At 33.9% G+C, this 16,571-nt stretch overlaps 1 protein-coding gene across 1 annotated transcript in view; it reads left to right on the plus strand.

The window, feature by feature from the left end:
* LOC135088464 (very long chain fatty acid elongase AAEL008004-like) overlaps positions 1-16,571 on the plus strand; it is a 67,073-nt gene that overhangs the window by 27,589 nt on the left and 22,913 nt on the right. The window contains exon 2 of the mRNA XM_063983289.1: positions 13,426-13,491. Within this exon, the coding sequence (XP_063839359.1) occupies positions 13,426-13,491 (66 nt within the window). The remainder of the gene's footprint in view (positions 1-13,425; positions 13,492-16,571) is intronic.

A 16,571-nucleotide genomic window follows, 5' to 3' on the forward strand; every position in this document is an offset into this window, starting at 1 on the left:
TTTTTTATTTGCATTCTTGCTTCCACCGAATTAACCAAAAACACTTTTTGTGAGTATTAAATCAACACCACAAAATTCAAGTTGATTAGAATCCACTCGATGTATGAGTAAAAAAGTGTGACCGTGGATTGTCGATGGATAAGTGGATGTGATCCATACAACATGTATGGCTTTATGCATGCTGTAACTAGTGGGTGGACTAAACATTCTTCGAATAATTCAATGGCTACTTGACGTTCTTGAGTGTATGACACAAGAAGATCTTGCGATAAAAATGTAAGCTCTGGTGTGCTTTCAACTATTCCTAGTCCCAGGCATAATTTTTTTGTTCTTCTTAAAAAAAAAACAGTATAGATTTTTGGACAGATGTCCCCAAAACAAACTACCAAAGATTTAACACAATCTGACCAATCTTACGGTTTCAAAAGGCATTGGGGACAAACATACGAACATTAATTTATATATATTTAAGTAAATATAATCATTATGTAGCTTTAGATAACGTATTTATCATACAGATAAAAAGAGTTGCAGAGTTATGAATAGTCCCATTTATCCCTTTTCATTGTTGCTCTATTACGGACTTATCTGTTTAATATATTTTTAATAGTTTTTTTGCTTATTACTTTTCTTTTTTTTAATGACACATTATTGGCTTAAAAATGCAATTTTTTATTTATCTGTAAAATGGGCACTTAAGAAATACAATCAATTTTTATGTAGTGTCACATAAAAAATGAATTTAAACAATTAAGCCCCCCCATTCCAGGAGGAGGGGGGTGGGCCCACATAAAATTGACATCACAACATCGTCTTAAATTATCGCTAGCCCTATCTCAAAATTCCCAAACACACTGTAAAGTTTAGAAACAATCGAGTAATATCACTCATCGTTTCCACCCTGTATAATGACGTAACTGTATTTTTAAAAGTCGTGTCTTGTTTAATTGTTATAATCAACTTTTGTTTGGCATCCGTATCATCAAAAGTAATAACGTCAATTAGCAAACAAGTGCATTAAAAATCTTTTGAGTTTTTACCGTTGTAATTTGTATTATTAACAGTTTTAGCCTTCAAAGTTGGAGCGATGAAGCAATATTAACAATACTTCATTGTTGATTATGTTTAGCAAATATTCGATACTTTAATGATAACAATAAATTTTATACGTGTTTTCAACGAGGAATGAAATGTCAAGGTGAACGTAAAAATATTTTTTCCTTGAAACGAAAACAAAAAATACCTAGATCTAGAGAATAGCGAGAACAGTGCAGACTTAAAAGCATTGTAAATAGAGTCTTAATTGTCTATTTTTATGCTATCTAAATCTTGCTCTATCTAATTTCTTTTGTTGACATAGTTTTATGGAACTGCGTTCGTATTGCATACCTTTTATCTTCTGAGAAGACAAAAATGGTGATATAGATCGTACAATGCAATATGTGCACTATTTTTATCAGATCTCGTACGTTTTTTGCTTCATTTTCCATGAAGTTTGTGAATAGAAATAATAATTGTACTTATAATGCTCCTTCGTCAATTTTAACTCATAAAAATAATGATAATTTAGTAATCAAAACTATTGAATATTAATTAAATAGTTTGTTTTTTCTGCGGGCCACATCCAAATAAAAGAAAAAAAGGTTTTTTTTTCACTTCATCAAACACAGTAAATATTAATACGTTAAGGTTCATTTTACGTATTACATAAAACAATAGAACAAAGGGTCTTCTTTGTAAACAAAGCTAAACAAAGGTGTTTTCCAAAAGTCTTCAATTTTCCTCCACGTGTAGTAAAGAATATCCCATGGGGTCTGTAATTAGAGTGTGCTCCGCCCTTTCAATGATGTATGATGACATTGGGCAAAGGCTAAGTAAGATACCTTCTAGTAAAACAGTTTTTTTAGTGCAGAACAAGGCAGGTATTTGATCGCAATCGCACCTGATGTTAAGTGAGATGCCTGTAAGGGCCTATACACTCTCGCCTTAAAAAGGCCCGGATTATAGTGTTGGGTAAATACTGCAGCAGGTAGCGAATTCCAGTCCCTAGCTGTTCACTTAGTGAGAGTCCAAATAAAATAGGAATGGAAAACTATTTTTATTTTAATACTATTCTAGAACCTAGACTTAGCTAATTAGGTCAGTGAGAAGTTTAGTAATTAACAAAAAAATTCCATGGATGATTTATTTAAAAAAATGCAAATAATTCCAGAAACTTTTTTAGCATTAGCAAACCCAACATAAAACATTAAAGCAGTCTCATTGCCATGTATTGCAAAAATGTATTATAATTTAGATTTTTTGTGTGTTACAAATGACCCCTGTTTCCTCTTGATGGGAATTGCGATGACGAGTTACTTGATTGCATGTTTTTCATTTGGATTTTACCATTCTAGTACAGATGATATCATATCATGCAACCACCGTAGCATCATAGGTACTTGTGGTACTATTTTGCATCGTAGTTGTCCTTAATCATAAACTAAATTTTGGTTTGGTCTATTAATCATAGTCGACAGGAAAATATTAAGGCTGGGTTGGACCAACTTACTTTAACTTTGACAAACGTCAAAAATCGTCAAACTCCATACAAAAACACTGGTTATCGTTATAGTTACGGTCAAAGTTAGATGGAGCAACCAACCTTAAGAAATTGAAAAGTGTGGCTTTGTAGGGAAACAAATTGCAATATTGCATAACGATCTGTAGTAAACAGGAAGGCGCTTTGGATGCACATACTTTCCGAGGTTACGGGACTATTCCTACCTCTCTTATCCACCGCTGCAACTCCTGTGTAGCCAGGATCTACAGCTTGACCGCCAATAAAAACCAGTGAAGGTCAAGTTTGTCCCTTTCCGAGGTTATTACTTATTTATTGCTAAGGTACATCTTAAATCCGTTCAGGCATATGACACATACCTACTCGTACATAAATGCCGCGCGAAAAAAAGGCGCCATTTTCCGGCATTGTCTTTTAAAACAAAAAATGCAAAATAGCAAATACAAAGTTATTTGTAAATACTTCGTATAAACATGCTTAAAATCATGTTGACACATCCAATTAGCATAAATCCACAAATGTCAAAATTAATCAAATTGTTATATCTCGTACGTTTCCCGCATATAAGTAAATGCAATGTTTATTTACCTACCAATTGGTGTTCTTGCTATCAGTTTTTTGCAAGATCTTTTTGATACAATGATTTATTTATGACTCTAGAGTCGTACACTTTGTTTAAATTAAGAATAATACAACTCAAAATAATTATTTTGACAGGATTATCAAGTAGTTCACGTAATGTTTGACGTAGATTCCGATATAATTTCCACTATCTTCATTTAAGATTATTTTGAGTTATGTAACCCTTTCTGCGTCCGTTTTTACCTATGCCTTCTTTAAACTAGACTTATTTTACATAAAAATTTCGTTGCTATCAATATAGCTGGCAGGTATTAAAATTAAAGGATAAACAAAATATGTTTTCCTAGTTCATGTGAGTAATAATTACACCGTCAGCTTCAATTTATATAAAGAAAAAAAAAAAGATGCAGTCCACTTGTTACCCATAGTGACAGGTTAAAGACACATTATAAATTTAACCGACCTTGATCAAGATTTTATAATTATTTTCTTTTACTTTAAAGCTTAAATGCCGAGACCAGGAAATAAAATAAAAATTCCTGTTAAGACAGGACTCGTTTTCTGTAACGACGCTACATAAACTCAATCGTAGAATTCCATTGCATTTGCAAATAAAATAATTAGTAGTAAGTAGAAAGATAAAGTTTTTTTTCATATTTCACTCTTAATTTAAAATAACTTGAGTATCATAAAATTCTCAATTTCAACTACTTGATTTACACTTTACAGCTCTTTTTAAAATTTCCACCCTGTATAACCAAACAAATGATTGACTAACAACTTTTACATTGAAAACTAAGATCAAAGGTGCAACTCTATTACAAATGTCTTAAAGTATATTGATTAAAACAATGAAGTTCATTTAGATTCAAAATTAACATTTTAACTCAATGTTATTTGTTTATGCGTGAAGGTTTTAGCCAGAAATACTCATATCATTTAATTTATTTAACTATCACACCGATTAAAACAATTTTACTAAGCAGAAATATAGTTTTATTCTGGCCGCTGCGATTTCTTTTTTCTTCTTCGACTTTTTTGAACTGATCGGTCATTAAAAATGTGTACTGTTTTTAAAGTGTTGTAACATATGTTATCCAAATAAACGTTTTATCTATCTATCTATCTACTAGGTATTTTAGTCTTCAAAGGTCAGACTATGATGCTGCTGTCTTTCCCGAAAACTATAATCCGGGCCTTTTCAAGGCGAGAGTGAATAGGCACTTACAGGGCAGATATGTACCATCCTAGACTGCATCCCACTTAACATCAGGTGCGATTGTGGTCAAACTGCGTTGTTATGCATTAAAAAAAAAAGAAAAAAAAAGTACCAACTAGTACAACTGGGACCACCTCTATTCTTGCCGTGGATATAATAAGAGGCATCATTAGGCCTCCCCAAAACGTCTGGCCTGTGTAGAAATCCTCTTTACCTCTGGTGAATTGGAGAAGGTCGAGTACCGGAAAACGCAGCGTGGGACGTCCACCCACAAGGTGGACAGACGACCTGATAAAGGTAGCAGGAAGGCGCTGGATGCAGGCCGCTACCAACCGTGCGATGTGGAAGTCATTGGGGGAGGCCTATGTTCAGCAGTGGACGTCCTATGGCTGAAATGATGATGATGATGATGTTTACCTGCAGTGAAGACTAACTCCCGTATTCACAAACGACGCTTGCTTAAGTGAAGCAGCAAATAGAACGCACAGCGTTGAATAGAGCTCTGTGATTGGTTCGTGTGCGTCCACGCGCACTGTGAGACCTCATAGTAATATTTGTGAATACGGGCGTAAAAGACTTGTAGGCCTAAGATGCGCATCGCTAAATATAAACTTTTATTGTGCCATTTTATCGATTTTAAGCGATAAGCCCATACATTGATCATCTAAAATCATCGTTAAAATTTTATCACGGCGCGCATCCTAGCCTAGATGATGATGTTGATAGTCCCTTAAAAATTTATATTCATGACTTCTCACAATATTAATAATTAGTCACAAAACTGTTTCGTAACTCGTACTACGTGTCAGTGACATCGGAGTAATTAGTGAGCCTAATAGAGAGTTGACAACGATTCATTACTGAGACATTTGTAGGCCATGGTGGACTACCATAGCCATCATTATGCTTAATAACTTTTCAACCGCTAGTGGTAAGATCTGACCCAGAACCATAGGTCCCGGATTGGATTTGACAAAATTGTCTGCTCAGATTGGTATCAACCAAACGAAGTTCACCACCGGTGTGCTTACCATGAGTTTACGTTAGGTGTGCTCGCTAGAGAGTACGACAAAAAATATATGAAGATTTTTATTTCTTGAAAGTAGCCGCTAGGGGCGCTGCACAATATGTCATACATTTAATGTCATTTTTTCACGCTAGCGAGCTCACATAACGTAAACTCATGGTAAGCACACAGGTAGGGCATGTTTTATGTTCACTAGCTACCATCATCTTACCTATGTCTTTCGCCATAATAACAATGATAACGATATAGTATTAGCAATTTAGGTAAGATTACTATGTTAGTTACTCTGTGGTTAAGGATTCCGGTGGAGATCACCACCGCCATCAGATTGATCATCACTTTTCAATATTTTGTGAGATGGAGACCAAAGACTACCTCGTAGTAGTTAAAAAAGTACAGCAGCTGTTTAAGTTTTTGATGAACCATTTTAGGTAGTGGTTAACAATGCGGCCACTAAAACGGTCGTAACGTCTACACAGAACAAACACTCGTGAGTTTGAGTGTATGTGTATTTTGTCTGGGTTGATTTCTTTGTGATATGTATGTACTTATTAACAAAAAATGTCTAAAGTATGTTGAATTATATCTGTACAAGTTTTGTTTGATATTAAAGGCTCCGTGTTATTATCTTCAAGGATAACATAATTAATTCAACGACGAATATGCGGAATTGGTTCCATTTTATTAAACCACTACTCCCTTAGTTGAAAGTGTTGCATTAAAGATTATTTTCACCTTTCTTATTTCCTAATAAGTAAGTATAATTTTATAAATTGACCAATTATTACTGTACATTTTAGTACACTTTTTTGCTGGAGCTGGTTTTATTCAGTAAAACCAGTAACAGTTTGACGATTTCCGAAGGGATGACAATATCACCTCATCTAAATATTTTTCAGCCAGGTCAGTAATGTTCGTGGTTGGCCCAAATAATAGAAATTCAACCACTTACAAGCTTGGACCTATCTTCTTTTTCTTCTTGTCCTGTCGACATCAAACCTACACAGTGTCAGCTCAAAACTCCGCTACAAGTGGCGTTGGACACGGTCCTTGGACTTATGATTAAGTTTGAATTGTGTTTTGTTTTGGTCTTTTTTTTTAATAAGAGTAGTGACCTTGATCAGTTGATGTTCGGCCATTGGTCTTTTGACTTGACCATTGATTCGCATTCGGAACAAAGGTCAACTCAAATCCGTGTTTGGTTTTGGAAACTTAGTGTGGACTTTTTTGGGATCGCAAATATAAACCGGTTTTGATGTATTCAAAAAATTTTACATCGTACTAGTCTTTTTTGGGACCGCAAAAATTAACTTGTGTTTTATTGTTTTTGAAATAGTAGTATTTTATGTGCACCTGGTTTTATAATTATTATGTTATATAACCTGTAGAGAGTTGATAAATCTTCTTTAATGTTAAAATTATGCGACAAATAAATTTTCAGATATCGATTAAAGCGTGTGGGTGTCATTTGAGTGTTTAGGTGTCCATTTAAGTTAGTTGGGACGAATTTCCAAAGCTATGAAGTTACAAACTGGCCGATAATTATCTTTACGTTTTGCAACATGGCCTAGACAATGCACTATCTAATTTTTAGACAGACAATGTCGTTGCAACAACAATGATCGCGAGCTAATAAATAAATTATCCACTCACGGTATCGCACAAATTAGTATAAATTTCTTGCCCGTTGCGTAGCTCATGACAATCTAATTACGGTAAAAACCATACAACAATGAATTTCCAGTGATCTTTCTACATCGGGTCATAATTACTAAATGATTGACACACATTAATGAACCTTAATGCTTAATCATTAGGGAATTGTTTGGCGTCGAAAAATACTTGCTATCGAGATAGGTTTCCGTGAGAATACGGGTAAGGTTACAAACGAAATCATTTGATTGGATTTTTCACATTAAAAGTACAAAATAAGTGAATGCAGTAGGTAAATGTTTTCTTAAAATATCTCTACAAAGCCATTGAATAATATTAGTCTATGACAAAGCCCACCAAAGAAATAAATGTGTGATGGATTGAATTTCTATAATTTTCGACTGATAATAATTTCAAGTCCTATTTCTTTAGATTCAGGTGGTTTTACAAAATTCAATGCCTTGGTGCCTGGAAAATTCAGCTAAGGAGAGATGACGAATAATATTATAATTTGGGGAGTAGATAACAAAATATGCCCTTATTCTTTGGCAGTTCAAGTTTTTACAGATTCAAAACTCGTTACTCGTATTTACATTTTTACCATCTATGGCATTTGTCCATTACCATAATAATGCTGAACATTCTTAATAGAAATGCCTACTGCCTACCATAATACGTTTTGACTATGTAAAACAAAGGTTTACGGTAGCTACAAGTATGACAAACATTTTTTTGAGCGTAAGAGATCGTCTGCGTATATTTTATTCGTTCAATAAATGCTTAAAGGTTACCTTGACCTAATAATGCCTTCGCAAAATAGGGTCTTGTTGCATGTTTGCGCCCATTTACCTATTCACGTCCAAGAGACTAGTGTAAAATACTTGTGGAAAGGAGTGTGACCTCAGATCATAGAAAGAGAATAGATATGAAGTCGCGCGTAACTACAACGAGAACCAGTGTCCCCACATTTCCCCCACCACAGCTCCCACACACACATTCAACTGTGTAAAAACAAAGCGACTGAGAGTCTACGACAACATGTGCAACCGGCTTAAAAGTGCTGTGATTGGCCAGAAGGCGTGCCTTATGGCCAATCAATGGCCGCGTGACGTGACGCACACTTTGAAAAAAGCAATTAGAGAGAAGAAAGATAAAATGGAGTCGATAAGATATCGATACTTTAAATCCTGGGGGCAAGGCTCGAAATTGGTTTAAAAAATGCTTGTATGAAAACCTTTTTATTATTATACGTTATTATTATGTTCTTTAACGATTTTTGCATAAAGGAGTCAGTTCCATTTTGTATGGACGAAAAACTCAGAATCAATTATTGGGACTAAATGAAGTTACCTTATATTAATTTACCCCAACCAAAGCTCAATGTCGTTATCGATGGAGTATAGAAGTTATAGACTGACAAAGTTTGTATGAAAAGTCATGGGCTAAGTAGGTACTTGCGATTTTTACCAGTATTTACAATATTGGTAATATATTATTATTTACTTTAATAATAATAACAGGATCACTGTAATTATTATTAACTACTATCGCGCATTAACTTTTTAATTATGGCGAAATTCGTACCGCCTATGTTTATCAAAAATAATGCCTATATTAGGCTTTCAACTAGCTCTTATAGTAATTACATAGTTGACAGTTACTAATCCCTTCTACTATTGTTATTGTTTTTGTAAAAACTTAAAAATCGCAAGCAACTCATGATTTTTTCATTCAAAATTAGAAAATAGAAAATAATAATTTACTTCTATTTATCGATAATAGGAAACCGTATTAGAACACGAGCCCTGCACTATGTTACGACCGGCACATGCGGCCGTACTGTGTATTTTCACGCGTCAGTGGATATCGGAAGAAATAAAATACATTGCGCAGTAGTTACGCATGACATAAAGTGGTTGCTAACTAAATCGTCAATGTACAACGTGTTTGAATTTTTATCACCACTAATTGCGATATCGCAGTAAATGTCACGGCACTGAATTCGTTCGTAAAAATGTTTAGTTTTTTTTATTTATAAGCAAAATACCAATGGATTTGCAATACTTACATGTGGTAAATGACTTCATTGTTCCTGTAGTTCTTCGTTTCACTTATATTATTGCACGTTACGACGCATTATCCAACAATATCGGAGAACATTTCCTCAGTACGACTGAATCGCGACTAACCTGGCGTCGCGGGCGATGTTCGTTTCTGGGCATATCGCGGAGACACGCGCCACGCCCCCGTTTCACATCTATTCCCTTCTATGATCTGAGAGTGTGACTCAGCTGACGCATCCAGGCATTTATAGAAGACATTTGGTTTTATGTGTTTCAGTGTTGGTATGGCTATTTTCACTTATCAATCGTTACTCTAAGGTAAGTGAATAAGTAGAGTGGTCGTGATCGTCATTCACGGTGGATGTTTGAAAGATTGATTGTTTGATTGCTCAATGGCGAATACGTGGTGGACGTAAACAGGCGACATCACCCTAAGTACCAATGTTACTAGGTGAATAAAGTCCATTGACATACAGCCTTGACTTTACGTCGGGTGGTACAGCATATTTGATTGGTTGACATGACTGTCATAACTATTATGACAACAAATGGGATTGCTTTAGGCTCTATTTGGATGTGTAAGTTTTCATATCACTTCGATTATTTAAGTTAATGAAAAACCGGGCCTCGTGTAAATTACTATCGCGAATAAAAGGTTTTTTATCATTACGAATGATTTTTGGGTTTTTTAAAGTCTAGTAGTTTGATACCACAATTAATTAGAATTTAGATAGTTTTTTTTTAGAGAGAGTAGAAAAGTTTCTCACATGATTTTGGGTGTTGTTCTCATATTATTTAACAGAAAAAAATAAAATTAGTCTGACGGAATCGCAGTTAATAACGCATAGCCTTAATTTATAATATTTTTTTATTTTTGACTTTTCTGTAGATTCAAAGAAAGAATAGATCTTTTAAAACCCAACCATAGCTTGAAGCTTAAAATTTTTTAAAGGCAAAGTTTCTTTGTTATTTTTTTATTTATTTTAATTACACAGGTTTATATTACACAGGCTTAACAAACCTAGATGACTCTATTAGAAATGATTTAGTTTTAATTAAATGGAATTTAACATAGTGACAAATGGTCCAATTATGTCGCATGCAAGCATGCTAACTGATTCATAATGATGTTATTTTCCATACCAATATACCTGACAGCTGCAATTAAAGTAATTAGTAACCGCGAGCGTATAATATTATTATTGTCTAAACAAAACTATGTACCTACTAATAATACTTTTTGGAATATACTAGAATGAAAGAAGAAAACTTATACAGGGTGTCCCAAAAAGTAGTATCAAGCCGAAGCCCAGAGGTAGAGCATCACTAGGGCTACCCAAATCACCTGTGTACCGAGTTATAAGTAGGTAATATGTTTCTGTATAAAGTTTTTTGTTTTTCGTTCTCAGTAGTTTGCTTTTGCAAGTAAAAAGCCATAAACTAAATAGCTATATCAATTGTTTATTACGTCAGGTCTAAGTGTCAAGTCATTTTGTTAATCATGACAAAATGTAAAATTTATGAACAAAAATCATAGCTATGGTCAACGACCCCGTTATGCAAAAACTTGATTAAATTTTAGATTAATTGGTGATTTACAGTGGTCAGTCGGTTTGCCATTGCATTTTATAGTAAAACTAGTTATACTAAAATACAAAATCGTGCCTGTTCATCATGGCCATCATCTATTTCAGTGGTGTATATTTTTAAAGTTACAAATACAAAAATACAAAATTTCTTTTTTTTCTTAAAGGACTGTTATCTTAGAAAGTAGAAAGTTCTTACCTAGATTATTACCTACCTTCTTCCGAAAAAAAATTTAAAGACACTGACAATATTTTTTTGATATTTATACAATTTAAGCGCCTAAAATGAATCATTAATCCAGTAACCTAATTAGGGTGATTACCCTGACGGGTACAATCTGGCGCCAATAAAATTAAAGCGAAAGCTATAATGTGTTTATAATTAATAACTAACTGTAATTTATATAAACACCATCATTAGGGAATTGATTTGTTTTAACAAATTTATTTTCAAATGTACCAGAACCCTTGACACTTGAAAAATTTCACAAGAAGAAAACAGTCGTCATCAAGATATACATTTTTTTTCTCTTGCAAGTTAGCATGAAACATTATAAGATGTCACAATGTTTACTTTTTACTAACTAAAACTTTATGTTGGTAGCACCTTTTCAAGACAGGACAACGTGTTTCAAAAGCTTTTTGTTTGAAAATTGTTTGGCAATTCTAAGTTAATAAATATACATTAGGTACATTTGCGTAGCACGTTACTAAAAATACCAAGCTGAATTGAAAACGCAAAGTAATGTATAATATAATGATCATTGTCATTGCTTGCTATCTAACGACTTTACATCGTATTATTATGACATATCTAATATTACGCTTTGAAATTGCCAAATTAAGAGTTGTATCAAAAAACTTAAAGGTCAAATTTGTATCGCGCAGTTACATTAAATTATCAAATGCAGCGCAATTTTTGTAAGAAAATATGATAAACATTTCAATTACATTTTTCTGATTATTATTGTGATTTTTTCTTTTGACAGTAAAAAAATCTTGAATGACACAAACAAAATGATTACCTACATTTACGAAGAAACAGTGTGCAATGTAATGTTGTAAGTGAATTAAATACCATTTATTGACATAAAATGTCTATCTAATTAAAGTATAGCTATCAACCAATAATAAACGGATCTTTTTGGAAACATTATAGGTAACTAAAATTAAGGTAGAGTCGACACCATCTACATAGAATTTTCTTACAAAATCGTTCCTATAACAAGAGCGTATCGCCCGTATTCGCAAACATTACTATGAGGTCTCACAGTGCGCGTGGACGCACAGGGTGACATACGAACCAATCACAGAGCTCTATTCAACGCTATAGTTCTATTTGCTGCTTCACTTAAGCAACACGGGCGTAAGATGCCACTGTGTTATTGATGTGCTCTCTACAAACAATGACGTCCATTCAAAGTCATGTCGTTACGTCACATGTACTTGACATTCAGCGAGGTCCGCCCTGGTCCATTACTGACATTACTGACTAATTGTTTTTCGCAACGACACTAATTTTACCTGAAGCTTGCGCGTTACCGAGGGTCAGTTACCGATTGTGCTTGTGGCGGACCGTCAGTATTGACATTTACCAGTGGATATTTATTTATTAAAAAAAAATAAGTTGGAGTTCACAATAGAATAGGTGCGTGTATTTTTTTATTTTACATTTGTGTGCGAAGAAATTGCAACATTGAAGTCTAATTCGTTGTTGATTTCAATGTGTATATTTACGGAGCTGGAACGTTTAAAAGTTTAAAGCTGAGTTGCACCATGTAACTTAGATCGTAACTATAACATAACCGGTGTTTTTGTATGGAGTTTGACAGATATTTGACGTTTGTCTCAGTTAAAGTAAGATGGTGCAACCCAGCCTAAGTATTAATGACTAACTTACATCTTTGATAGGCAATTAATGGGTAAAAATATGGTTCATTTTGTAAAAAAAAAAGTTCTAGCTGTGGACTCGAATGAACTACTGGTAAATACAGCTAGCTAAAACGCATCACATTGGATTTTATTGCAAAATAACAATACGTCGTCAGTACAATGACTCAACTCCACAAGTCCGCCTTGGTGCTAAATTTTCGTCACTTGCCCTATATAATTCTTGAAAAATGTTAATGACATGCCTATCATTACAAATTGAGTTTTGACACAAGAATGTGGAGTCTCACACGAAAGTTCATTCAATTGGGACATTCTCTTCAACTTAAGGATAACCAGTGCTTTTATTTACTTTTCTTGAACTTTATGCAAGATTGACACCGTCCTGTGAACTTTTTATGTAAACATTGACGTAATAAAATATCTGAAACATTGTTTGACATCAAATTTTAAATGATTGCGGACTTAAATTTGTTTTTTATGTCCAAAACTGAAAGAGACAATCTGTTTGACATATTACATGCAATTACATGCTCATAATTTTGTTAACCTTTGTTACTTCACCAAAAAAGTTAGGCTGAGTTGCACCACCTAACTTTAACCGTGACTATGACGATAACCGGTGTATTTTGTATGGAGTTTGACAGATTTTTGACGTTTGTTAAAGTCAAAGTAAGATGGTGCAACTTAGACTTAGATTTGATTACTCACGAGCTGTAAAATGTAGCTAATCTATTTTAGAGCCTGCTCAGAAGAGTATCTTTTGTATAATAAACTATATCTTTTGTATAACTTTGAAAACATTAATTAAAATAATTATAATTACTACTAATTTCTCTTTTCAGGTGTCAATTCAACACTCGAGATGTCGTTCGTGGACTCATACAAAAATTTCATGCAAAGAAATAGCGGTAAGTTCTTAAAACTAAAGATAAAGTAAAGATTGAAGATTTCCTAACATTAATGATCCAGTGTGAGAATACAAGACAATACTGATATGGTTGTGCCATGCCATGGAATAAATAAAAAAAAATTAACTTACACCTAATCGAAGAATTATTGATTAGAATACTAGTCCAGTCAAAATAGACATGAACCCTGCAATAATTCGCATACAGCTGAAAATTGGTACGAATGTTCGGAGCACCATTATGAATTAACTGTGAAAAGTCCCCATCGATCCGACATGTGCTAAAAAAAAAATTCAGGGTCAATCTTAAAAAATACGGGTTTTTGAGATTTTCAGCCAAACGGTAAGTTTTATCACAAAAATATGTACGACAAGGTTTAAGACCATACAATTATCTATCAAAATTGTCTAAACACTTTCTCCTAAGAGTCAGCGTTTCTGAGATTCGATGATCCGAAGAGTCAAAAAAGTGTTTTCTTCATAACGGTCTCACACATAAATCCAATGTGATATCGCCTCGTGCCACGACTCAGCATTGTATCATGATGTGTTGTCGACGTCGAATATAAAATGATCAACTTCAATGTCGTTTGTCATCTTTAATTGTCGAAAAATGTTTGCAACTTAGACGAAGGACTGCACCGTGAGTTTCTAAGATACGAAGTTTTCGTGTCTATTATGTTTAAGAGCTCTTATATGCACACGTCACTACTCTACTTGTAACTCTATGGTCACTCTTTAAGCCCGGTCAAGTCAGAAAATCCAGGTTATAATAATTCGCATAGAGCTGAAAATTTGTGTGATTGTTGAGAACACCATCCTTAATGAAATGTCAAAAGTCCCCAGCGATCCGTCATTTGAAAAAAAAATTTACGAAATCCAAGTTTTTTGCATTTTTCCACCAAACAGTAAACTTATTATAAGAAATGATAAGAAATATTGGTAGATCATAAAATTATCTATTAAAATTGTCTATGCCAGTTTTTCCAGAGTCACCGTTTATGTGGTAACGATGCAAAAAGTTGGAGAATTCGTATTCTGTTAACTACTCTACAAGTCCACAACTTCAACTCTATTAAAATAGTTTTGAATTGAACAGGATAACAAATACATCTTAAAAAAGGCCTACTGGGGAAACCTGGTAAAAAAAAATGCGCCAAATAACCCTCATAGGTATTGTGGAAACATGTGCATATAACGAGAACATCTTAACTAACTTTTTGAATCGTTCTACCTCATAATCGGTGACTCTTAGGAAAAAGGGGTAAAGACAATTTTAATAGATAATTTTATGATCTGCTATTATTTCTTATCTATTTTTATGAGAAGTTTACTACTTATCCAAAAAATGCAAAAAACTTGGGACTTCGAAAACTTTTTTTTTAAATGACGGATCGTCGGGGACTTTTGACATTTCATTTAGGATGGTGTTCTCAACATTCACACAAATTTTCAGCTCTATGTGAATTATTATAACCTGGACTGTCTACCTTGGTCGGGCTAAAATAGTGACCATAGAGTTATAAGTGGAATAGTGACGTGTGCATATAAGAGCTTTTAAACATAATCGACACGAAAACTACGAATCGTAGAAACTCACGGTGCAGTCCTTTGTCAAAGTTGCACCCCTTTTTCGATAATTAAAGATGACAGACGACATTGAGGTTGATCATTTTATATTCGACGTCGACAACACATCATGATACAATGCTGAATCGTGCCACGAGGCGATATCACATTGGATTTATGTGTGAGACTGTTATGAAGATAACACTTTTTTGACTCTTCGGATCATCGAATCTCAGAAACGCTGACTCTTAGGAGAAAGTGTTTAGACAATTTTGATAGATAATTGTGTGGTCTTAAACCTTGTCATACATATTTTTGTGATAAAACTTACCGTTTGGCTGAAAATCTCAAAAACCCGTATTTTTTAAGTTTGACCTTGAATTTTTTTTTTAGCACATGTCGTATCGATGGGGACTTTTCACAGTTAATTCATAATGGTGCTCCGAACATTCGTACCAATTTTCAGCTGTATGCGAATTATTGCAGGGTTCATGTCTAATTTGACTGGACTATACTAGATCTCAAAGTTTGAACACAAAAATACTCTAAGCTTAATGCAAGGTTTTATTTCAATAAATCAATCCTACTCCATATTATCACGTCTTGAAATTATCAATCTTTACATAATAGTCTATTACTGAAATATAATATTACTGAAATATTATCATGCACAAAGATAACGATTTATCAGAAATGCAATAAAATGTCAGATATATTTATCATTAATTAATGAAATACACTGTACACAATACTGATATTTAATTCAGAGTTTATTGACTTAGCCACAAAATATTTTGTGACTTCGTAACGTGAACAGGGCTGTCAAATGTACAATGTTCTTATGACGTCATCTCAAAATAAGTCAGAATAATCCATGATTATTGGTTTAGCATCTTATTTTTTAAACCTTAAGTTTAAAAGTACTCAAATTCAAAAATGTTGACTACATATTTTGACTCTTTAGTTAGTTACTTGAAAAAAAGCGACAAATCTTACTGTACCGCCTCATCAAGGCTTAAATCAATGAATTAATCCAAATGAAAATGTATTTATAAATTAGTATAAGATGGTGGATACGAGCAGCACAGGACCGGTCGTTATGAATACCTTTGGGGGAGGCCTTTGTCCAGCAGTGGCTGAAACGAACGTTCAACAAATGAATGCATTTTCAGGAGGACGTCAGTTGATTCAGAATTCTGGTCCTCCATTGGTATTAGTAGTAGAGAACATAAATCAAGTGAAAGCTAGCAACCCTAGCTTCTTTAAAATAAATAAAAGCACAGAACATAGAAAGTCTATGTTCTGTGAATAAAAGGCTATAAAACGCAGCGAGCGTTGATGCAAGCCCAGCCTTGTTGCAACTGAGAATCTTGATAACCCATAATTTGGCCCGGTCTTAGTGGATTGCAAAAAGTTGGCCAATGTGAACGGAAATGATTGTTTTGGGTGTAATAATAATTAACTGAGTGGAAGTGCTTCCACGTTTAAGGCCAGATAGTAAGCGTGACTGTG

This window comes from Ostrinia nubilalis, chromosome 4, assembly GCF_963855985.1.
Source record: "Ostrinia nubilalis chromosome 4, ilOstNubi1.1, whole genome shotgun sequence".
NCBI lineage: Eukaryota > Metazoa > Arthropoda > Insecta > Lepidoptera > Crambidae > Ostrinia > Ostrinia nubilalis.